Source organism: Oncorhynchus tshawytscha, linkage group LG11, assembly GCF_018296145.1.
Source record: "Oncorhynchus tshawytscha isolate Ot180627B linkage group LG11, Otsh_v2.0, whole genome shotgun sequence".
Lineage (NCBI taxonomy): Eukaryota > Metazoa > Chordata > Actinopteri > Salmoniformes > Salmonidae > Oncorhynchus > Oncorhynchus tshawytscha.
Genome location: NC_056439.1, coordinates 6659896 through 6685545, shown reverse-complemented (window position 1 = coordinate 6685545; position 25650 = coordinate 6659896). Strand labels below are relative to the sequence as shown.

The window sequence follows — 25650 nt, the reverse complement described above, 5'->3', positions numbered from 1 at the left end:
GCACAAACTCAATTTGACATTGCATTCCAACACAATCCAATTTCATTTTTTGGGGGCAAAGGGTCAAGTCTATCAAACTTAGTGCACTGTGTTCATAATAGATTATAGTTTTGGGATCAGACGTTTCATGGTTGAGAATTTGCAGAATGTTGACCCAGCTTCACCATCCTCTCCCACTACTACATTTTATTTGTCACATGCGCCGAATACAACAAATATAAAAATCTATCATAACTAATTAACTACACATGGTTGATATTACTAGGTTAACTAGCTTGTCCTGCGTTGCATATACTCAATGTGGTGGCTGTTAATTTATCATCGAATCACAGCCTACTTCAACTTCGCCAAACGGGTGATGATTTAACAAAAGAGCTTTCCCGAAAAAAAGCACAATCTTTGCACAAATGTACCTAACCATAAACATCAATGCCTTTCTTAAAATCAATACCCCGAAGTATATATTTTTAAACCTGCATATGTAGTTAAAATAAATTAATGTTAGCAGGCAATATTAACTAGGGAAATTGTGTCACTTCTCTTGCGTTCAGTGCAAGCAGAGTCAGGGTATATGCAACAGTTTGGGCCGCCTGGCTCGTTGCCAACTGTGAACTAATTTGCCAGAATTTTACATGATTATGACATAACATTGAAGGTTGTGCAATGCAACAGCAATATTTAGACTTAGGGTTGCCAACCATTCAATAAAAAACAGAACGGTTCCGTATTTCACTGAAAGAATAAACTTTTTGTTTTTTCGAAATGATAGTTTCGGGATTTTACCATATAAATGACCTAAGGCTCATATCTCTATGTTTATTATATTATAATGAAGTCTATGATTTGATAGAGCAGTCTGACTGAGCGGTGGCAGGCAGCAGCAGGCTCTTAAGCATTCATTCAAACAGCACTTTACTGTGTATGCCAGCAGCTCTTAGCAATGCTTGAGGCACAGCGCTGTTTGACTTCAAGCCTGTCAACTTCCGAGATTAGGCTGGCAATACTGAAGTGCCTGTAAGAACATCCAATAGTCAAAGGTATATGAGATACAAATGGTATGGAGAGAACTAGTCAACGTGTCATAATTCCTATAACTACCACCTAAAACTTCTTAACTGGGAATATTGAAGAACTGGGAATATTGAACCACCAGCTTTCATATGTTCTCATGTTCTGAGCAAGGAACTTAAATGTTTTTTTTTTTTAACGTGGCACATATTGCACTTTTACTTTCTTCTCCAACACTGTTTTTGCATTATTTAAACCAAATTGAATGTTTCATTATTTATTTGAGACTAAAAATATTTTATTTATGTATTAAGTTAAAATAAGTGTTCATTGTTCATTCATTATTGTTGTAATTGTCATTATTACATCTATACATATATATACACACACTGGGCAGAACAGGTACTTGATACACTGCTGATTTTACAGGTTTTCCAACTTACAAAGCATGTAGAGGTCTGTAATTTTTATCATAGGTACACTTCAACTGTGAGAGACGGAATCTAAAACAAAAATCCAGAAAATCACATTTGTATGATTTTTAAGTAATTAATTTGCATTTTATTGCATGACATAAGTATTTGATCACCTACCAACCCGTAAGAATTCCGGCTCTCACAGACCAGTTAGTTTTTCTTTAAGAAGCTCTCCTGTTCTCCACTCATTACCTGTATTAACTGCACCTGTTTGAACTCGTTACCTGTATAAAAGACACCTGTCCACACACTCAATCAAACAGACTCCAACCTCTCCACAATGGCCAAGACCAGAGAGCTATGTAAGGACATCAGGAATAAAATTGTAGACCTGCACAAGGCTGGGATGGGCTACAGGACAATAGGCAAGCAGCTTGGTGAGAAGGCAACAACTGTTGGCACAATTATTAGAAAATGGAAGAAGTTCGAGATGACGGTCAATCACCCTCGGTCTGGGGTTCCATGCAAGATCTCACCTCATGGGGCATCAATGATCATGAGGATGGTGAGGGATCAGCCCAGAACTACACGACAGGACCTGGTCAATGACCTGAAGAGAGCTAGGACCACAGTCTCAAAGAAAACCATTAGTAACACACTACGCCATCATGGATTCAAATCCTGGCCCGTCTGAAGTTTGCCAATGACCATCTGGGTGGTTCAAGAGGAGGAATGGGAGAAGGTCATGTGGTTCGATGAGACAAAAATAGAGCTTTTTGGTCTAAACTCCACTTGCTGTGTTTGGAAGATGAAGGATGAGTACAACCCCAAGAACACCATCCCAACCGTGAAGCATGGAGGTGGAAACATCATTCTTTGGGGAGGCTTTTCTGCAAAGGGGACAGGACGACTGCACCGTATTGAGGGGAGGATGGATGGGGCCATATATCGCGAGATCATGGCCAACAACCTCCTTCCTTCAGTAAGAGCATTGAAGATGGGTCGTGGCTGGGTCTTCCAGCATGACAACGACCTAAAACACACAGCCAAGGCAACTAAGGAGTGGCTCGGTAAGAAGCATCTCAAGGTCCTGGAGTGGCCTAGCCAGTGTCCAGACCTGAACCCAATAGAACATCTTTGGAGGGAGCTGAAAGTCCGTATTGCCCTGCGACAGCTCTGAAACCTGAAGGATCTGGAGACGGTCTGTATGGAGGAGTGGGACAAAATCCCTGCTGCAGTGTGTGCAAACCTGGTCAAGAACTACAGGAAATGTATGATCTCTGTAATTGCAAACAAAGGTTTCTGTACCAAATATTAAGTTCTTTCTTTTCTAATGTAGAGACAGTAGCAGCAACATTATGTACAAAACAAGTTATGAACAACACGAAAAAACAAACAGAATAGCATGGTTAGTTAAGAGCCGATAAGTCGGCAGCCATCCCCTCCGGCGCCAGCAACTGGACTTCCTCTCACTACCATATTTGATGGTGAAAAAAATGTAATTAACGGCTGCTTCAGCTTTATAGCCCCATGTGACCTGTCTGGGTTACCCCTATCACTGTGCAGGGGTACAAGGTATTTGAGGTAGATATGTACATAAAGGCAGGGTAATGTAACTTGGTATCAGAATAGATAATAAGCGTCAAATAAAGAACAGTTTAGCAGCAGTATATGATGTGTGATATCAGTGTGTGTGTGGGGGGTTGTAGTAGGGATGCACGATATATCGGTAAACATATTGGAATCGGCCGATATTAGCTAAACATTTTCAATGTCTAGTTTAACGCCAATGTGCAAAACTGATGTCAAATCTGACTTGCATACCTATATAACATAGGTACATGACATAATGATGCAAGAATTTTGCGCTACACCTGCAACACAGCATTCCTAACCTAGCCCACAATGTCTGCTGTGTGGATCGAGCAGTCAACAAGTCATTTGAAAGAGTAAGAATATTTCAGCGAGACAACGCAAAGGCGAAATACATTAACGCCATGATAATGTAATTTCCCTTGACAATCAACCGTTCTCTTTCGTGGGTGATGTTTGCTTTCACTGACTGGTCGAGCACCGGTACACACTACCAAGTGCGTTTTTTTTCAGATGTTGCTCTACCCGGAGTTACACAGTAATAGCGTCATGACTGACATTTGGACCAGCGATATCAGCCCCATGAGCATGCTGAGTCTGACAGCACAGTGGGTCGCCAAGGATTTGGTACTGAGGAAAGTCTTATTGCATGCTCATGAATGTGCTGGTTGTCATAGCGCTGCTGCCTTTTCAATGGCATTTGAGAATGTGTTTGGAACTTGGAAATATGAACACACTAGCTACCTCCATTCTAACAACTGACTCGAGAAATAAGCTCATCAACTTCACCTGCAGCATACGCGATACCCTCTGTCATGGCATTTAAACGCCTGTTCAACAAAACCGCCAAACAGGCTGTGAACAAGCGATTCCTGGCATTCTCTCTTTACTGTGCCGTCTTCATGCTCGATGCTATGTACAAGGACCACTACTTCGATGCAGACAAGAAACAGGTTTTATGTGAAGTGTTGCATACATAGCTGGACAAGATGGAAACGGACACAGTGACAGTGTGCACCGAGGAAGAGAGGCCATTGACGGACAGAGCTGAAACTTCACTGCTTGACATGTATGATGACATCCTGGTTGAGAATGAAATGACAGGACCATGCAGTTGTCGCTGATCAGTGTTTACTGTAAGGGACTAAGCATGCAACCCTGATTGGCCCCCATGTTGAGGGTCAGCATGGCGGAGGTGTTGTTGCTTACCCTCACAACCTAGAGCCGGCACGTCAGGGAGTCCAGGATCCAGTTTCAGAGGGAGGCATTCAGTCACAGGGTCCCGAGCTTGGGGGGGACTATGGTTTTTGTTGGTCAATTTCTTCAACAAATGATCAGGTCTATATAATTATCAAACATACATTAGTAATGGAAAGGAAACAGACTTTGTTTTAAGTATTAAAATACTCCTTTAGTAATACAATTGTAGGCAGAAGTTGGTACAGAGTACAGTACACAATAGCTCTCCCCAGGTTCCGCAAAATGTCTTAAGACATCCTGTAATTCATATAGCTTCTCCCAATCCTTGCGTGAGTTTCCATGGCAACATTTTAACAAATCTAACCTCCCCCTGACTACAGCAACCATCTTATCAGCAATTAAAAGCTCAGAAGTGGGTTTGACCTAAACTTGACCTTTCGTCACAAGTATAGGGTCATAAGGGGAACGAGTCCAAGCATCTTCTGACAGGTGTCTGTTTTCATTAGGCCTGCGGCAGCCTTGTGTTCTCAGAGAACTAGTCGTATTCTCAGAACCTCCGATAGCCAGGTGGGGCCCAGACAGGAGGAGTATGTATGAACGTAGGCAGTTTCCGCCTTCTGATAATGTCTGAAGGGCACAACACTCAAAACAGGTGTTAATACACACACAGGTCTCCTAGAAGAGGTGACCTTACAGTTTATCATAACACAATTTATTAACCATTTAAAAGGTATGAGGCCTTGGTTTAACCCTTTTCATTTTGAATGCTGAGCTGTAGTCTATGAACAGCATCCTCACATAGTTATTTCCCCTCATGTCCAGGTGGGCGAGAACAGTGTGAAGTGCAATTGAGATTGTGTCATCTGTGGATCTGTTGGGGCAGTATGCAACTTGGAGTGGGTCCAGGGTAGGGCATCTGGGATGATGATGTTGTCATGTCCAGCCTTTCAAAGCACTCACAATTACAGATGTGAGTGCTACGGGATGATTGTCATTTAGGCACGTTACCTTGGAGTTCTTGGGAACAGGGACAATGGTGGTCAGTTTGAAACGTTGAGATCAAATTCAATTTTATTGGTCACATACAACAGTTTAGCAGATGTTATTGCAGGTGTTCCTAGCTCCAACAGTTCAGTAATATCTAACAATGCACGCTTATCTAAAAGTAAAATAATGGAATTAAGAAATATAGAAAGATTAGGACGAGCAATGTTGGTGTCCGGAGTATAAATAAATAAATAAATACACATACAGTACCAGTTAAAAGTTTGGACACACCTACTCATTCCAGGGTTTTTCTTAATTTTTACTATTTTCTACATTGTCTAATAATAGTGAAGACAAACTGTGATAACCAAATATATTTCATATTCTTCAAAGTAGCCACCCTTTGCCTAGATGACAGTTTTGCACACTTGGCATTCTCTTAACCAGCTTCATGAGGTAGTCACCTGGAATGCATTTCAATTAACAGGTATGCCTTGTTAAAAGTTAATTTGTGGAATTTATTTTGTTGTGACAAGGTAGGGGTGGTATACAAAAGATAGCCATATTTAGTAAAAGACCAAGTCCATATTATGGCAAGAACCACACAAATAATCAAAGAGAAACAGTCCATCATTACTTTAAGACATGAAGGTCAGTCAGTATGGAAAATGTCAAGAACTTTAACATTTATTCAAGTGCAGTCACAAAAACCATCAAGCGCTGTGATGAAACTGGCTCTCATGAGGACCGCCACAGGAAAGGAAGCCTCCATTACCTCTGCTGCAGAGAATAAGTTCATTACAGTGAACTACACCTCAGATTGCAAGCCAAATAAATGCTTTACAAGTAACAGACACATATCAACTGTAAACAGGAGACTGCATGAATCAGGCCTTCATGGTTGAATTGCTGCAAAGAAACCACTACTAAAGGACACCAATAAGAAGATGAGACTTGCTTGGTCCAAGAAACTTGAGCAATGGACATTAGACCGGTTGAAATCTGTCCTTTTGGTCTGATGAGTCCAAATGTGAGAGATTTGGTTCCAACCACTGTGTCTTTGTGAGATGGAGACTAGGTGAATGAATGATCTCTGCATGTGTTGTTCCCACTGTGAAGCATGGAGGAGGTGGTGTGAGGGTGCTTTGCTGGTGACTGTCTGTGATTTATATAAATTCAAGGCAAACTTAACCAGCATGGCTACCATAGCATTCTGCAGCGATTCGCCATCCTATGTGGTTTGTGCTTAGGGGGACTATCATTTGTTTTTCAACAGGACAATGACCCAACACACTTCCAGGCTGTGTGAGGGCTATTTGACCGAGAAGGAGAGTGATGGAGTGCTTCATCAGATGACCTGGCCTCCACAATCACCTGACCTCAGCCCAATCGAGATGAGTTGGACCGCAGAGTGAAGGAAAAGCAGCCAACAAGTGCTCAGCATATGTGGGAACTACTTCAAGACTGTTGGAAAAGCATTCCAGGTGAAGCTGGTTGAGAAAATGCCAAGTGTGTGCAAAGCTGTCATCAAGGCAAAGGGTTTCATCAACTGTCCGGGTGGCTGGTCTTAGACAATCCCGCAGGTAAGGAGGCCAGATGTGGAATCCTGGGCTGGTATGGTTACACATGGTCTGCAGTTGCGAGACCGGTTGGACGTACTGCCAAATTCTCTAAAACGACATTGGAGGCAGCTTATAGTAGAGACATGAACATTCAATTATCTGGCAACAGTTCTGGTGGACATACCTGCTGTCAGCATGCCTATTGAACACTCCCTCAACTTGAGACATTTGTGGAATTGTGTGTTGGCAAAACTGCACATTTTAGAGGGGCCTTTTATTGTCTCCAGCACAAGGTGCACCCGTGTAATGATCATGCTGTTTAATCAGCTTCTTGAAATGCCACACCTGTCAGGTGCATGGATTATCTTGGCAAAGAGATACTCACTGACAGCGATGTAAACAAATATATACACAATTTGAGAGAAATAAGCTTTTTGTGTGTATGGAACATTACTGGGGTCTTTTATTTCAGCTCATGAAACATGTGACCAACACTTTACATGTCGCGTTTTATATTTTTGTTGAGTTGGAGGCGTGAGTGGCCACACAGTCATGGGTAAACAGAGTACAGGAGGGGGCTGAGCATGCACCCTTGTGGGGCCCCTCTGAGGATCAGCGTAGTGGAGGTGTTGTTGCCTACCTTCACCAACTGGGGGCGGCCTGTTGAACACCAGGACCCAGTTGCACAGGGTGGGATTCAGACCCTGGGCCCCGAGCTTAATAATGAGCTTGGAGGGAACTATGGTGTTGAAGGCTGAGCTGTCGTCAATGAACAGCATTCTTACATAGGTATTCCTCTTGCCCAGATAGGATAGGGCAGTGCGATTGCGTTGTCTGTGGCTCTATTGGGGCAGTTTGCAAAATGCAGTGGGTCTAGTCGATTAGATCCTTAACTATCCTCTCAAAGCACTTCATAATGACAGAAGTGAGTCCTACAGGGCGATAGTCATCGAGTTCAGTTTTGTTTCTTGGGTACAGGAACGATGGTGGACATCTTGAAGCAAGTGGGGATAGCAGACTGGGATTGAATATGTCCTGTGAACACTCCAGCCAGCTGGTCTGCACATGCTCTGAGAATGAGGCCAGGGATGCTGTATGGGCTGGCAGCCTTAAGAGGGTTAACACGCTTAAATGTCTTATTTACATTGGCCACGGAGAACAAGAGCTCACCGTCCTCTGGAGTGGCCTGTGTTGGCAGCACTGTGTTATCCTCGAAGCGGGCGAAGGAGGCGTTTAGCTTGTCCGGGAGCAAGACGTCGGTGTCCGTGACGTGGCTGGATTTCCCTTTACAACCCATGATTGTCTGGAGTCCTTGCCACATACGTTTTGTGTGTGAACCATTGAATTGCGACTCCACTTTGTCTCTGTACTGACATTTTGCCTGTTTGATTGCCTTATGGAGGGCATAACTAGACTGAATACAAACAATCATATACCCAGTCACCTTGCCCTTGCCGTGGTTAAATGCGGTGGTTCACACTTTGTTTTGCAGGAATGCTGCCATCTATCCACAATTTTGTTTGGATAGGTTTTAATCATCCCCATGGGAACAACATCCCCAATACACTTCTTGATGAACTCAGCCACCGTGTCAGTCCGAACAAGTCTGTCTGCGTGATCAAAACAGTCTTGAAGCATGGATTCCAATTGGTCAGACCAGCATTGAATAGACCTTAGCACAGGTACTTCCTGTTTTGAGTTTCTGCCTAATAGGAAGGGAGGATCAAAATGCAGTTGTGATCTGATTTGCCGAAGGTAGGTCGGAGGAGGGCCTTGTAGCCATCCCGGAAGGGAGAGTAACAATGGTTGGGAGTTTTTGAAGTGTGAGTACTGCAGGCGATGTGTTGATAGAACTTAGGTAGCCTTTTCCTTAGGTTTTCTTTATTAAAGTCCAACTATAATAAATTCGGCCTCAGGATATGCAGTTTCCGGTTTTCACAAGGTCCAGTGTAGTTCCTTGAAAGCTGTCATGGTATCTGCTCCAAGGGTAATATATATGGCTGTGATGATAACCAAAGAAAATTCTCTAGGGAGGGGATGTGGTCAACATTTGATTGTGAGGTATTCTAGGTTGGGTGAACAAAATTACTTGAGTTTCTGTATGTTACCACAATCACACCGTGAGTGGTTAACCTCCGTCTTTCTTCTTGCCGGAGAGTTCCTTATTCCTATCTGCACAATGTATTGAAAACCCAGCTGGCTGTATGGACGGGGACAGTATATCCAGAGAGCGCCATGATTTAGGGAAACTGAGTATGTTAGTCCGTGATGTCTCTGTTTTTTTAAATTTATTTTACCTTTATTTAACCAGGTAGGCATGTTGAGAACAAGTTCTCATTTACAATTGCGACCTGGCCAAGATAAAGCAAAGCAGTTCGACAGATACAACGACACAGAGTTACACATGGAGTAAAACAAACATACAGTCAATAATACAGTATAAACAAGTCTATATACAATGTGAGCAAATGAGGTGAGAAGGGAGGTAAAGGCAAAAAAGGCCATGGTGGCAAAGTAAATACAATATAGCAAGTAAAACACTGGAATGGTAGTTTTGCAATGGAAGAATGTGCAAAGTACAAATAAAAATAATGGGGTGCAAAGGAGCAAAATAAATAAATAAAAATTAAAAACAGTTGGGAAAGAGGTAGTTGTTTGGGCTAAATTATAGGTGGGCTATGTACAGGTGCAGTAATCTGTGAGCTGCTCTGACAGTTGGTGCTTAAAGCTAGTGAGGGAGATAAGTGTTTCCAGTTTCAGAGATTTTTGTAGTTCGTTCCAGTCATTGGCAGCAGAGAACTGGAAGGAGAGGCGGTCAAAGAAAGAATTGGTTTTGGGGGTGACTAGAGAGATATACCTGCTGGAGCGTGTGCTACAGGTGGGAGATGCTATGGTGACCAGCGAGCTGAGATAAGGGGGACTTTACCTAGCAGGGTCTTGTAGATGACATGGAGCCAGTGGGTTTGGCGACGAGTATGAAGCGAGGGCCAGCCAACGAGAGCGTACAGGTCGCAATGGTGGGTAGTATATGGGGCTTTGGTGACAAAACGGATTGCACTGTGATAGACTGCATCCAATTTGTTGAGTAGGGTATTGGAGGCTATTTTGTAAATGACATCGCCAAAGTCGAGGATTGGTAGGATGGTCAGTTTTACAAGGGTATGTTTGGCAGCATGAGTGAAGGATGCTTTGTTGCGAAATAGGAAGCCAATTCTAGATTTAACTTTGGATTGGAGATGTTTGATATGGGTCTGGAAGGAGAGTTTACAGTCTAACCAGACACCTAAGTATTTGTAGTTGTCCACGTATTCTAAGTCAGAGCCGTCCAGAGTAGTGATGTTGGACAGGCGGGTAGGTGCAGGTAGCGATCGGTTGAAGAGCATGCATTTAGTTTTACTTGTATTTAAGAGCAATTGGAGGCCACGGAAGGAGAGTTGTATGGCATTGAAGCTTGCCTGGAGGGTTGTTAACAGTGTCCAAAGAAGGGCCGGAAGTATACAGAATGGTGTCGTCTGCGTAGAGGTGGATCAGAGACTCACCAGCAGCAAGAGCGACCTCATTGATGTATACAGAGAAGAGAGTCTGTCCAAGAATTGAACCCTGTGGCACCCCCATAGAGACTGCCAGAGGTCTGGACAGCAGACCCTCCGATTTGACACACTGAACTCTATCAGAGAAGTAGTTGGTGAACCAGGCGAGGCAATCATTTGAGAAACCAAGGCTGTCGAGTCTGCCGATGAGGATGTGGTGATTGACAGAGTCGAAAGCCTTGGCCAGATCAATGAATACGGCTGCACAGTAATGTTTCTTATCGATGGCGGTTAAGATATGAAAAAATTAAAATAAAATGTGTGTATATATATATATATATAGGACAAGACGAGGACAAAAGACGTCTGAACTGCTATGCCACCTTGGAACTAATTAGGAGATCCTCGACCTGAGCTCGTTTACTTTATTGTCCAGAGACTGAACATTAGCGAGTAATATACTCAGATGTGGTGGATGGTGTGCACGCCTCCTGAGTTGGACTAAAAGTCCACTCCGAATACCTCTTCTCCGCCGGTGGCGTTTTGGAGCAGCCTTTGGGATAAGTTCTATCACCTTGGAAGGTACGAACAAAGGATCCTATTAAAGAAAGACATATTCCTGAGTTACCGCCTCTCTGATATCCCAAAATTATTTCAGGCTGTATGTAATAATGCAAATAACATTCTGGGCTAATAATTTGAGAGCGAAAAAAACAACAACTATACTGTACAGTTGCTTAGGAGCCTGAAACAAGGCGACCATGTCTGTCAGCGCCATCTTTCCATTACAGACTGGGACAAGGCGAGATTGAAAGTGTCTGAAGACACTTGCCAACTGGTCTGTATAGTCTCTGAGAACACTCCCTGGTTTTCAGTCTTGTGAGTGTTTAACTCGCGTCGCCCATGGAGAGCGAGATCACACAGTCATCCGGAACAACATGGGCTTGCATGCATTACTCCATGTTTTCTTTGAAGCGAGCATACGAGGCATTTAGCTCGCTTGGGAGTTCTGCATCAATGGGCATTTCACAGTCTGCAAGCCCTGCCACATCCGAAGAGTGTCGGAGCCAGTAATAGGGTTCCACCTTCCTCCTACATTGTCCTTTTCCATGTTTGATGTCTCGTCAAAGGTTGTAGCGGGCTTTCTTGTAGGCGTTCATGTCTGTGTCCTGTTCTTTGTAAGCGGTAGCTCTAGCCTTTAGCCCAGCGCGGATATTGCCGGAAATCCATGGGTTTTGGTTTGGATACGTTCATATGGTCACTTTGTGGGAAGACGTCATCCATGCACTTATTTACTTTACTGACTTTATTGTCCCCATGGTGGAATTTTGTTGCAGTGTCATGTACTCGTTTTAAAGTGGCGTTTAAATAACAAAACAAATTGACAGTACAACTTTCATAACAGTTACATACCAATAAAAAGAGACTAGCCTGCTGGTCTTACTGGGTCGATAGGGACATGAGCCTGAGCTATTTAGGAGGGATATCACACCTGGCACAAATGATTGTCTAGATCTGTTTTTCCTGTCGAGGGGTGCCCTATACCTGCGCCCAGAGGGGAGTAGTTCAAAGTCAGGGTACAGGGGGTGGCTTGGTTCTAAAATGATTTTGTGAGCCTTGCTGAGGGCCCTGACCTTTTAAAGATCTCATACAGGCCTGTCTGTTTGACTCCAAGTACCTTGCTTGCTGTCGTGATAATCCTTCTCAGCATACTTCTCTGGCTGACAGTGGAATTGCCAAACAAACAATACAAAAAGTTAAAATACTCTCAATTAAAGATTTGTATAACAGAGTCAGTATAGTACAATTAACATTACAAGATCCCAGCTTTTTGAGAAAGTACAGTCTCTGTTGACTCTTTTTGTAGATCAGGTCTGTACATTTACTCCACTGAAGCTTATTGCCCAAGAGGACACCCAGATATTTATATTTCTCTACAATCTGATTTCTGGTAGGTGTTGTATGCTTCCTGAAGTCTATGCACATCTCTTTGGTCTTATTGGTATTGAGGACCAAGTGTGATTCGTCACGCCACTCTACAAAGTCATTTAGGACCGGGCCATGGTGTTCCTCGTCATCATGCAACAGGCTGAGTCATCAGCGAACTTAACACGGTGTCTGTCAGGATGGGAACTAGTACAACTATTAGTGTACAGGAGTGGGGACAAAACACATCCCTGAGGAGAGCCTGTGTTGTTGTGTATGTCTGACACATGGGGACCTATTTTGACCTGCTGTGACTGTTGGCTCTGGAAGTCCAACAGCCACAAAACCAGCCCCAAATCTAAGGAGAAGTCCCGAATGAGTCTCTGCCAGAATGTAAGGCTGGTTTGTGTTGAAGGTAAGTCAACAAACAAAACTCTGACATGGGATTTGGCACCCTCTAGAAGACTGTAGACCATGTTGAGGAGCGTAAGAATGGCATCATCAACTCCTCTGCTGGGCTGATAGGCAAACTGAAATGGGTCGAGGAGCTTCTGGGTGACACCGAGAATGACTTTTCACAATTTTCTCAAGGCATTTCATTATTAAAGACGTCAAGGCGGTTGTCATTCAGCACAGAGGGATTAGATGCTTAAGGAATTGGTATATTTATTGACTTTTTCCACAATACTGGTACGTTTTGCTGGTCAAGCGAGGATTGGAAAATGTCTGTAAAAATACCAGCCAATTTTTCAGCACAGTGCTTTAACACATGCCCACTTATTTTGTCTGGGCCTGGGCTTTTGTGTGCGTTACATCCCCTGAACAACTTCAGAACATCAGCCTGTTTAACAACAACCCTCTCAAACATTTAATGATGCTTCCATTTGTTTTACCTCCGTCAAGGTTGTCTGATTCAAATCTTGAGAAGAAACCATTCAGTTCATTAGCAATGTTCTGGCCCTCATGTCTAGCAAGGTCAGAACTGTTTTTTCCCCTGCCTATGTGGGGGGCGCTAGCCATGGATTTAATCCCTTGCCAGGCCACCCTTGAGTTTCCTGAGGAGAGGGTCCTTTCCGCCCTTTGCTTGTATGCCTCCTTGTCCACCAGTATCTGTCTTTTGATCTCACGTTGTACATCTCTTAAAGCCTGTCTATCACCCTCAGCATAAACTGTCTTCTTTCTATTAAGTAGTGATTTTAGATGTTTTGATACCCAAGACTTGTTAGGGAAGATTTTACAGGTTTTAGTAGGCACAACTGACTCAACACAGAAGTTTACATTAGTCTGAAACATCCGAGTTCATCAAGATCAGAGCTGCTGTCCTCATACATCCCACATGGTACAGTCAACTCCCCTGGAGACGAGTGATACTGTTGTCCTTCTAGATCTGTACGTTTTTTTAACTGTAGGTTTCTCCCATTCCAGGAGGCGACAGTAGGTTGGCCTGAGGTAGACCGCATTGTGGTCTGATGTCCCCAGGGGAGGTCTGGTCGTGGCAGAGAATGCATTTGGTATTGTCCCATAGCACAAATCAAGTCTTATTATTCCTAGTGTGACATTTCACATACTGGTGGTATGTGCTCAGAACTTTGTGCAAGGTACAGCTGTTAAAATCCCCTAAAATAAATGTGGGTGCGTCGGAGGAGAAAGATTCCAGTTTCTGTGACAGATAAATCATCTCTGATGCTTTTGATATATTAGCTTTAGGTTGAATGTACACAACGGTAACAAACAATTGGGGGAACTCACGGGGCAGATAATAGGGTCGCATTGACACAGAAAACAGTTCAATGTCGGGGGTACATAGTCTCTCTCACCAGGATTGATTTTCACCACTGGTCCCTGACAAGCAGGCAGATGCCCCCGCCGTGATGTTTCCCTGTGACTGTCAGATCACGGTCCGCTCTGACCAGAGTGAAGCTGGCCAGCTACACTTCCCTGTCCGGGACTCTGTCATTGAGCCAAGTCTCAGTAAATGCCAGCAAACAGGCCTCCTGGTATTCGTGTTGGAAGCGCAGATTCGCTGACAGCTCATCTGCTTTTCCCCCTCAGTGACTGGGCATTGATTAACAACTGATGGGTCAGGGAAGTTTTTACTCTTTCCACTTTTGCATTTGGGTTTGTAATCCACTCGCAGACAATCGGGGATTAGATGGGCCATTGGGATATCCATCACGTTTGTGTTGCATTGTACAATCGTGGCCAAAAGTTTTGAGAAAGACACATTAATTTTCACAAAGTCTGCTGCCTCAGTTTGTATGATGGCAATTTGCATATACTCCAGAATATTATGAAGAGTGATCAGATGATAAATTGCAATTAATATCAAAGACCCTCTTTGCCATGCAAATGAACTGAATCCCCCAAAAACATTTCCACAGCATTTCAGCCCTGCCACGAAAGGACCAGCTGACATCATGTCAGTGATTCTCTCGTTAACACAGGTGTGAGTGTTGACGAGGACCAGGCTGGAGATCACTCGGTCATGCTGATTGAATTTGAATAACAGACTGGAAGCTTGAAAATGAGGGTGGTGTTTGGAATCATTGTTCTTCCTCTGTCAATCATGGTTACCTGCGAGGAAACACATGCCGTCATCATTGCTTTGCACTAAAAGGGCTTCACAGGCAAGGCTATTGCTGCCAGTAAGATTGCACCTAAATCAACCATTTATCGGATCATCAAGAACGTCAAGGAGAGCGGTTCAATTGTTGTGAAGAAGGCTTCAGGGCGCCCAAGAAAGTCCAGCAAGTGCCAGGACCGTCTCCTAAAGTTGATTAAGCTGTGGGATCGGGGCACCACCAATACAGAGCTTGCTCAGGAATGGCAGCAGGCAGGTGTGCGTGCATCTGCACGCACCGTGAGGTGAAGACTTTGAGGATAGCCTGGTGTCAAGAAGGGCAGCAAAGAAGCCACTTCTCTCCAGGAAAAACAGGGACAGACTGATATTCTGAAAAGGGTACAGGGATTGGATGAATCCCCTTTCCGATTGTTTGGGACATCCGGAAAAAACCTTGTCCGGAGAAGGCAAGGTGAGCACTACCATCAGTCCTATGTCATGCCAACAGTAAAGCATCCTGAGACTATTCATGTGTGGGATTGCTTCTCAGACAACGGAGTGGGCTCACTCACAATTTTGTCTAAGAACACAGCCATGAATAAAGAATGGTATCAACACATCCTCCGAGAGCAACTTCTCCCAACCATCCAGGAACAGTTTGGTGACGAACAATGCCTTTTCCAACATGATGGAGCACCTTGCCATAAGGCAAAAGTGATAATGAAGTGGCTCGGGGAACAAAACATCAATATTTTGGGTCCATGGCCAGGAAACACCCCAGACCTTAATCCCATTGAGAACTTGTGATCAATCCTCAAGAGGCGGGTGGACAAACTCCAAGCAATGATTATGCAAGAATGGGCTGCCATCAGTCGGGATGTGGCCCAAAAATTAATTGACGTAATGCCAGGGTGGATTGCAGAGGTCTTGAAAAAGAAGGGTCAACACTGCAAATATTGACTCTTTGCATCAACTTCATGTAATTGTCAATAAAAGCCTTTGACACTAATGAAATGCTTGAAATTATACTTCAGTATTCTATAGTAACATCTGCCAGAAATATCTAAAGACACTGAAGCAGCAAACTTTGTGGAAATTAATATTTGCGTCATTCTCAAAACTTTTGGCCACGACTGTAGTAGAACTCTGCTGTATTGGATTCTGCGGCCAGCAGCGTTTATCATTTAGTCCGTTTTGTAGCGGGTATGTACAAGATCAGTACAACACCCCACCACTGTAAATCCATCGTTGGCAGATTGTTTGTGAAATAAGTGTACAAATTAAAAACATAAAAGAACGCCACATCAAACGTCACACACGGTATGGTGCAACAGAGCGCCCCTTCCTCCTTATTGGTAATCTCAATGCCTTTGGATGAATCCGGGAACATATCTCAGTCTGTACTACAATGGTGCTGCCCATGCTCTCACTGACCCATAATGGGACAGATACAATGTGAGGTCTATCTAAGTCTATGGTCTTGGTTAGGGTTTGGATAGTATGCAATACTTACCGTGCACAATTTGTTTTATTTTACCAGGCAAGTCAATTAAGACCGTATCATATTCTAACCATATTTCCAATTGTAATACTTAAAAAAGGATGTGATGCATGGAACATAATCAATAAATAGTATATGAAGTTAGGTGAAGTGTTACCTTACATCCTTGTCAAATGTAGACTGTCATTAGTGTACAATATACCGTTGATCATTGAGAGTTGCTAACCTAACCACCTATTTTCCCCCAATCACTCACTCAGGTGAAGGACATCTCACTGGAGGCCACAGGACCTTTGTGAAGCCAGTGGGATACAATACATGGCGAGATGACCAACCAATCACTGTTGATGAGGGGAGTGGAACCTCAACCCAGCATGTTAACGTGATAGAGGTCAGTGTCATAGTGTAACAGAACGTTACAGTACATCAAATGTGTCCTGTTTATTTCAGAAAGACTCCCCTCAGCTATTCATGTACATCCTTATTTATCTGCCATAACAGAGCTTGTGAGTTCACTGCGACATTGTTATCCAGTTAAAATGCCTTTAATAACATCCTCTCTTTGTGTCAGTCTGCAGATGTAGTGGCTGCAGGTTCTGGAGGATCGTCTCTGGTCAAGCAGGAGAAGTCTGAAGGAGAGGAGGACCCACGGTACAACAGAGACATCCACCCTGTAGCCACGGAGGACCTACACACCGCTGCCGCGCCCAAGCCTAGGACACGGCACAGCATCACGGAGGTCAGTGGACCGCCGAACGCCGTCCTCAAGTCAGAGACAGACACCGAGACTTTAACTGTAACCAAAAGGCTTTTACACACGGGATCTGACCTCAGGTCAGATCCAGAGAGACTGAGGCCACTGGGCTGTTCTCCTGCTCCCAGTTCAGAGTATTTACTTTACGGTAACCCAAGCCCGAGGACAGCTCCATCCAATCGGGACTCGGGTGACACATTCGAGAATGGCAATGATCCGTCTTGTTCTTACGCTATAGAGATGGACCCTGGTAGCATATCCTTGGGTTTAGAGACACAGACTGATCTGTCTAGAGGGGACTGGAACCGGTACAGTAGTAGTGTATACTCTGAAGGGTGCGAAGATAAGAAAGGGGAGGTTATAGTTGTAAATGACGTAAAAGTGGAGGGCGACGCTCCTCCGACATGGAATGTAGATGAGACTCATTTAGGAGGACACTCACAAGGCAAAGATTTCTTTGATTACAGGGGAAGCTTAAAGACTAATCTAAATGTCACCACCCACTACGCTTTACACAATTTCAGGGATTGCGACCCAGTATCCACGTTGATGGCCCCTTCGGATTCACACGACCGCATCCTTTTCGATCAGGTATTGAACTCAAAGGACCAAAGGGCCAAGGCACAGGGTAGTAGTAAAGAGAAACGGTTCCTCTGCATGTTCTGTAGCAAAGGCTTCAGCTGCCTCCAGAATGTTGAGATCCACCAGAGGGTCCACACAGGGGTGAAACCCTTCAGCTGCCCCCAGTGTGAGAAGAGGTTCTCCCAGGCTTGTGACCTGAAGAGGCACCAGAGGGTCCACACAGGGGAGAAACCATATAGCTGCCCCCAGTGTGAGAAAAGGTTCTCCCAGGCTGGTGACCTGAAGAGGCACCAGAGGGTCCACACAGGGGAGAAACCATTTTGCTGTACCCAGTGTGACATGCGCTTCGCCCTGGCTGGCAACCTGAAGATGCACCTGAAGGTCCACACGGGAGATTCTCAGAGGGAAGCAGCAGAAAAACCATTCCACTATAACATAGAAAGTAACCATTCCACTCAATAGCTTCTGATGTTTAGATCAAACCGTGCATTAAATATAAATATTAATTTTGGTTGTTAGAAGAAAAGGTCCACAGATGCATTTGCGATAACGAGAGTAACAGATTTCACTGTTGAATATTGGGTCCAGACATTGTGTGATATATATATAAAAAATATGTCTGTTACATATTGTTTGTACTGTGTAGGCTATATGATGTTCACAAATGCCTATTTCATTACTTGCATTCAACTACTTAATTTTTCCTAAGACACTTTTAATGCGGAAATGAATGCAGTTTATCAAGTTCATGCAGATTTTTTTTTTTAGTTGTAACATTACATGCAAGTCATTTAACAGATTTTCTTATCCAGAGCGACTTAGTAGTGCATTTATCTTAAGATGGCTGGGTGAGACAACCATATATCACAGTTGCAGGAAGTCACTGCTTTGTTCTTTGTACTCCATGGAGTTGTCAATCAACTGTGATGTGGTTTTCGAGCTGGCAGGACTTCCCCGAGAGGAAGAGCAGCTCCGTCTTGTTGAGCTTGAGGTGGTGGGCCGGGTACGCAGAGAAACACGTATGTGTGGTTTTCGTATGGTGTATTTAAAACTTGTTTTATGTTGAATAAACACAAAATTCAAGACTTTAATTGAGACTCTCTTCAGTACACATCACATCTGATCGTACCCTATTTTGCAAACACACAACCACACTTTATAACCAATTAGGGCAGGAATTGCCAGGGACCTCGGGATACAATATGTATTGCGATTCAATACTGTGATTTTATAGCTGTTCCATGGTTCAAACATTTCTCACCATAAGTATGTTGCAGAGGGACAAGAGTTCCATTAGAACACTTATGGAAATAAAAGTAGTGAAAACAAATCAAATTGGCTCCCTATTTTAAAAAGAATATGGAGAACAAACTATGAAGCAAAACACCTACAGTACACCAATAAATTAGTCAGGTTTGTCTGACTTTTGACTTATAATGGACTTATTTTTACCCACAACATCATATTAATGTCTGTTATGGGTTTAGCAATGAAGTAACTAATGACAATATAGGATTCAAACGTAGTGGGGATTTGTAAACACTTCATGTTGAAAATGTGTTTATCTGTGTGTACGTACCTGAGGGAGTGTATGTCTCTGTCACCTGTCTTTTTCCAGGAGGAGGAGGGTCCAGAGGTGCTGCTGGTGAAGGAGGAGGGGTGTGAGGAGAGTCTGGGGAGCCCTGAGGGGACCATGGTCATGGAGGACAACCAGACTACACCTCCTCCTGAACCCCCAGAGGAACCAGCTGAGCAGCACAGGACCACACACAGTCTCACTGAGGTGAAGCCACTGAACTACTGTCTGTATGGTATTAGGTCAGAGCCTGTATCCACAAAGCCGATCTAGGATCAGTTTAGGATTTTAGATTATAATGAATAAAGCTACAGTTGAAGTCGAAGTTTACATACACTTAATCTTTAGTCATTAAAACTTGTTTTTCAACCACTCCACAAATTTCTTGTTAAACAAACTATAGTTTTGGCAAGTCGGATAGGACATCTACTTTGTGCCTTTTATATCGCTTGGAAAATTCCAGAAAATTATGTCATGGCTTTAGAAGCTTCTGATAAGCTACTTGACATCATTTGAGTCAATTGTAGGTGTACCTATGGATGTATTTCAAGGCCTACCTTCGAACTCAGTGCCTCTTTGCTTGATATCATGGGAAAATCTAAAGAAATCAGCCAAGACCTCAGAGAAAAAAAAATTGGAGGCCTCCACAAGTCTGGTTCATCCTTGGGAGCAATTTCCAAATGCCTGAAGGTACCATGTTTATCTGTACAAACAATAGTACGCAAGTATAAACACCATGGGACCACACAGCCGTCATAATGCTCAGGAAGGAGACGCTTTCTGTTTCCTAGAGATGAATGTACGAAAAGGTGCGAAAAGTGCAAATCAATTCCAGAACAACAGCAAAGGACCTTGTGAAGATGCTGGAGGAAACGGGTACAAAAGTATCTATATCCACAGTAAAACGAGTCATATATCAACATAACCTGAAAGGCCGCTCAGCAAGGAAGAAGCCACTGCTCCAAAACCGCCATAAAAAGCCAGACTATGGTTTGCAACTGCACATGGGGACAAAGATCATACTTTTTGGAGAAATGTCCTCTGGTCTGATGAAACAAATCAGAACTGTTTGGCCATATTGACCATCGTTATATTTGGAGGAAAAAGGTGGAGGCTTGCAAGCCGAAGAACACCATCCCAACCGTGAAGCACAGGGGTGGCAGCATTATGTTGTGGGGGTGCTTTGCTGCAGGAGGGACTGGTGCACTTCACAAAATAGATGGCATCATGAGGAAGTAAAATTATGTGGATATATTGAAGCAACATCTCAAGACATCAGTCAGGAAGTTAAAGCTTTGTCGCAAATGGGTGTTCTAAATGGACAATGACCCCAAGCATACTTCCAAAGTTGTGGCAAAATGGCTTAAGGACATCAAAGTCAAGGTATTGGAGTGGCCATCACAAAGCCCTGACCTCAATCCTATAGAAAATTGTTGGGCAGAACTGAAAAGGCGTGTGCGAGCAAGGAGGCATACAAACCTGACTCAGTTACACCAGCTCAGTCGGGAGGAATGGGCCAAAATTCACCCAACTTATTGTGGGAAGCTTGTGGAAGGCTACCCAAAATGTTTGACCCAAGTTAATCAATTTAAAGCAATGCTACCAAATACTAAATTGAGTGTGTGTAAACTTCTGACCCACTGGGAATGTGACGAAAAATAAATAAAAGCTGAAATAAATCACTATTATTTTGACATTTTCACATTCTTAAAATATATTGGTGATCCTAACTGACCTAAGACTGGGCATTTTTACTCTGATTTAAATGTCAGGAATTGTGAAAAACTGAGTTTAAATGTATTTGGCTAAGGTGTAGGTAAACTTCCGACAAATTCTTAGACACTTTGTGGATACTGTCTTGATTAATTTGGTCTGAAGTGTCAATCAAATTAAGTAATACATTTGCATAGCAATCCCTCATTGCCCAATCAGAAGATGCTCCATAGCAGGGTGCTCATATCAGATTTCTTGATCCAACATCCTCTCACTCTGTATCTCTTACAGTCAGTAGACATGGAGGATGGGAAGCCTGATCTGCTGCTGGTCAAAGAAGAGACAATAGAAGACGGACCAGAGAGAATTGATCTGCTGAGTGGACTAAAGATGGGGGAGCAAGGTAAGGGAGAAGTACATAAAGCCTACATACAGTAATAGATCTTCAATGGGAATAGTGATGCACCTGGCTATGATTTGAAACAATATACGAACTTGACAATGAAAAAATCTCCACATGTAGAGTTCTCTGCCATGTTTGTAAAGTCTATTTTTGAAAACCCCTTCCTGAAGGTGGTTGGTTGGATGCTAACAGAGGAGACTGGATGGCCATCTTGGATTCCCAGACCCAGACGGGTGCAGTCAAGGGCCCAGGAGACAACATCACAGAGCAGGCCAGGACCAGACGCGACATAGTGGAGGCCAGTGGATGGGACAACGTCCTCAACTCTGGGCTGGGGCAAAACAACCAGAAACAGACAGTCAAACACAAAACAACAACCAAACTTATTCTCCAAAACAACAGACTGGCTGAGACCAGGGCAAGGGGTAGATTTGGTCCGCGGGGACGGGGAGGTGTCCATATGCGTCAGGAGAGTTCAGACACAGACTCGGCTAGTGATGCTCCGTCCTGCTCCTATAGTTGTGATTCAGAGAGACTGATTTTGCCTCAGGTTAACCCCCTAACAGGTGCTGCCTTCAGCCTGCCTTCTATAGGATCTATCAACTGGGACATGGACCCTGCGACAACACAGACTCTCCCTGGCCTTCATCCTCCTCACACTCTCCTAATGGTAAACCAGACCTCAGACAATATCAGTGCCTCAACACTAAATGGCTACACAAGCCCATTGACAAATGACAGTAGTAGAGACGCTATCAGTAGATCCGGTGGCAAAGAGAAGCGCTTCCCATGTTCGTTCTGTGGGAAAGCCTTTCGTTTCCCCAAACAGGTGGAGATCCACCAAAGGATGCACACGGGGGAGAAACCGTTCAGCTGCCACATGTGTCAGGACAGTTTTTCACACTCGTCCAACCTGAAGAGACACCAAAGAATCCACAGAGGGGAGAAGTCCTACAGCTTACCCAGTGTGAGAAGAGGTTCTCCCACCAGCTGAAGATGCAGCTGAAGGTCCACAGGAGAGAGGCCGTTCGCCTGTACACACTGCGGGAAGAGGTACTTCAGGATACACCAGCAGAAATTCACACGGCCCATGTATAGAGTATAGCCCTCAAACTCATCTCTGGACCTCAATGCCAGTTCCACAGCGTTTTTTTTTTCATTGTTCTCCTCTAAATCAGACACTGATTTAGACCTGGGACACCAGGTGGGTGTAGGGCTGTTAGTTACAGTGACCGCCATAGCGGCTGTCACGTCTCATGACAGCAGTCAAACTCCACGTGACCATTTAGTCACGGTAATTAAGCTTCTCCAAGCTCTGATGGTGCTGATGATCATTAGTAGCCTACCAAACGTGCTAACTGCCTAGTGCTCAGCATTCTGTTGTCCCTCTTATCTCTCTAACATCAATGCAAATGTAATCAAACACTTCATGAGAGCCGATGTTGCACAACATTTCTATAGACTATGCAATTGCTTGAGAAAACAGAGTGATGGCCTCCATTTAAAAAGAGGATCCCATCAGATTTCTATAGGCTAGGCCTACTATATTTATTTCTCAATTTTCCTAATATTAAGCACATTGTTTCTCTTTACCACAGGAGTACAACCTACCTGGCTGGCATGAACCACGGGAAAAGTGTCCACCATTATTTAAGTGTATTTTTCCCCCCTGCCCCTGTTTTGAGACAGGTCCATTCTAAATCAAAACTAATTTCACCCTACTGTGTAGGCTTGGGCGGTATACCGTGTACTTGGGCATTTGGAAATAGGCACGGGATGTTTTTTTAATACCATTAACTATTTTATATATTTGAATATACTTGTCACTTATTGTTTGTGCAATAAAAGTATTGTACTTCAACATTAAGTGTGACCATTTTGATTAAATGAAATACAAAATTGATTGATGACTGACTTGGTTATTTTTGTGTCATTGCAGGGACTGAGTTTCCCTTTTCTCCGTCTAACCAAAATATGTTAATTCTTGAAACCATTTTTTTTAAATAAAAAAACTACAATGGCTCCATATTGTTGGGTAGTTGAATCATAGTGTTAGAGATGGGATAGACTGTGGTAAACATTTTATAATATGTCATGTTAATTCTGTACAGTGCCTTCGGAAAGTATTCAGACCCGTTGACCTTTTACATTACAGCCATATTCTAAAATTTATTAAATAATTTTTTCTCCTCAATCTACACACAATACCCCATAATGGCGAAGCAAAAACAGGTTTAGAGATTTTTGCTGATTTATAAGTATTCTGACCCTTTACTCAGTACCTAGTAGAGGCACCTTTGGCAGCGATTACAGCCTCGAGTCTTCTTGGGTATGACACTACAAGCTTGGCACACCTGCACTTGGGGGAGTTCCTCCCAATCTTCTCAAGAATACTTTCCTCAAGCACTGTATGCTTGTCTGTACAACTTTACAGTCTGCAGTCCATGAGGATCAGGTGTTGCTGGCAGGAGAGACTGGACCTCTGAAGTGGCTAGTCACAAACACTGGCCCCAGATCAGAAGCCATCGCTGTTCTTTCCCGAGTTGGAACAGGGACCAAACCGTAAGGGACAGACACTCCACAACCAGTGGACAAGGGGACTGAACAACCTCAGTCCTGGTGGTCATCAGAGAGACAGAGGCTCCAGTCAACAGCCCCAGAGCCGGGCCTGGGGCTTAGAGATAGGAACAGGAGGGTCTATGATAAACACCACAGTATCGATAATGAACAGAGCTGGTCACCCTGGGCTTCAGAGTTCACAGAGAGTGGTGAGACCGGTCATGGAATATTCTAATCAAGTGAGAGAGACTCATTTCGTCAATCTTAATTTAAGATTGATTAATTATTGCAATAATGAAACTGTCAACCCCACACTCAAGAGTGTTGGACCGAGAGCTTAACCTTACAGAAAAATGCATAGTCCTTACATGGTAGATTTAAAAATGCTTAGTCATGGCTGGTTCCACCCCTCCCAAGCAGATCGGGGGGCATCATAAGCCACCTCATGGTTATCTGCACTAGGTGTTGTTTTACCCCCAACCCGGCTCAGTTTCCCAGATACAATGAGGGGTTTGTTCTACTCCTCCAGGCTCTATCTCGGGTCACACACACCACATCTTGTCTATGGAATGCAGTCTTTAGCCATCATAAATCAATTGTCAGCTCAAGCCCCAGAGGCCCAACTCAGTCCCACAGACACAGGTTGCATCAAAGCATAAACAGTATTAAACAATCTTATCAGTCTGTCTTCTCCTTCAGGGTCTCATCTAATGCCTGGTGACTGGGTTCATAGAAAGCCTGAATCTGTATCTAGGCTTCCTCAGTTACCTCATGGTTACCCCACCAATACAGACGAGGTGAATGTCCATCCTGACCCTAAGAGGTACCTAGCCTATAACACCGCACACAATCCCAACAACACCCAAACAATGGCTAGAGGTCAAGGAGGGAGCTCAAAGATGAACCACCTGAGAGTGTTGGCTCCTCTTCTGGTGTCATTGGGTCACACAACGTGGGAGGCCCAGATTTAGGACAGACGGCGACAAGGAGTATGACTGCTCCACATGTGGGAAGCGATTCGCTAAGGGGAACTATGGGCGCACCAGACCGTTCACACCAAGGAGAGGCCCTTAAGTGCAAACTACAGGTAACTGTCACCACAGACAAAATGGCCTGCCCAGCAATTTTATACATGACCCTGTTAATTGCTTAATTAACTCAGGAACCACACCTGTGTGGAATCACCTGCTTTCAATATACTTTGTATCCCTAATTTACTCATCATTTTGGCAGTTCAGTTAACTTCTCCTTCCTGAGAGGCCATATCAGTTTCTCAATGTTGTGTGGTAAATGATACAAATCTAAATAAAAGTAAACTAATGCGAGATTACCATCCTCTGCCATATGAACACATTGATACACCATGATCCATTGAGATGAGTGCAGGAAACAGCCTATAGGCCAGTGCAGCAGTAGGCCTATAACTTCCATTGCTCTCACACTGAGGATTGGTGATCACCGGGGGGGAAATTGTTGTGAAGATTTTTGAGATGGATTACTGTGAGTAACTCTAATTATAGTATAGTATAATTTACAATGGATGTTTAAAAGCTTCGGAGCACCCCAAACAAAAGACAAATGTCATGAACAAATCTTGTTTCTCACAAGTGTAGCAGGTTGTGAACTCTGCAAACAATGTTTCCACTCCGAGAACGTAAATGACTAAATCAGTGGCGACCCGTCATTCAGCCCCACATTTCTCATAGATGTTCTAGGAAAATACATTTTGAACGGTCATCCAACTCGGAATTGTAAATTCTGTAACTCGGGCCTTTCTAGA

General features: G+C 43.6%; 1 protein-coding gene across 5 annotated transcripts in view; it reads left to right on the top strand.

Annotated features, from left to right (window-relative positions):
• Positions 1-23333, top strand: part of LOC112262262 (zinc finger protein 554-like) — a 141488-nt gene extending 118155 nt beyond the window's left edge. The window contains exons 2-7 of one of the 5 annotated variants that reach the window (XR_002955308.2): positions 16544-16674; positions 16855-17022; positions 19238-19402; positions 21200-21311; positions 21482-22364; positions 22910-23333. Coding sequence is in view for 4 of the 5 variants with exons in the window: in XM_042330512.1 (XP_042186446.1) it covers positions 16544-16674; positions 16855-17022; positions 19238-19402; positions 21200-21311; positions 21482-22305 (1400 nt within the window). In the remaining variant the exon portion in view is untranslated. Of the gene's footprint in view, positions 1-16543; positions 16675-16854; positions 17796-17879; positions 18711-19237; positions 19403-21199; positions 21312-21481 lie in introns of those variants that run through there. The other 4 variants (XM_042330516.1, XM_042330512.1, XM_042330515.1 and 1 more) reach the window with 4 other exon arrangements.
• Positions 23334-25650: the final 2317 nt, after the last annotated feature.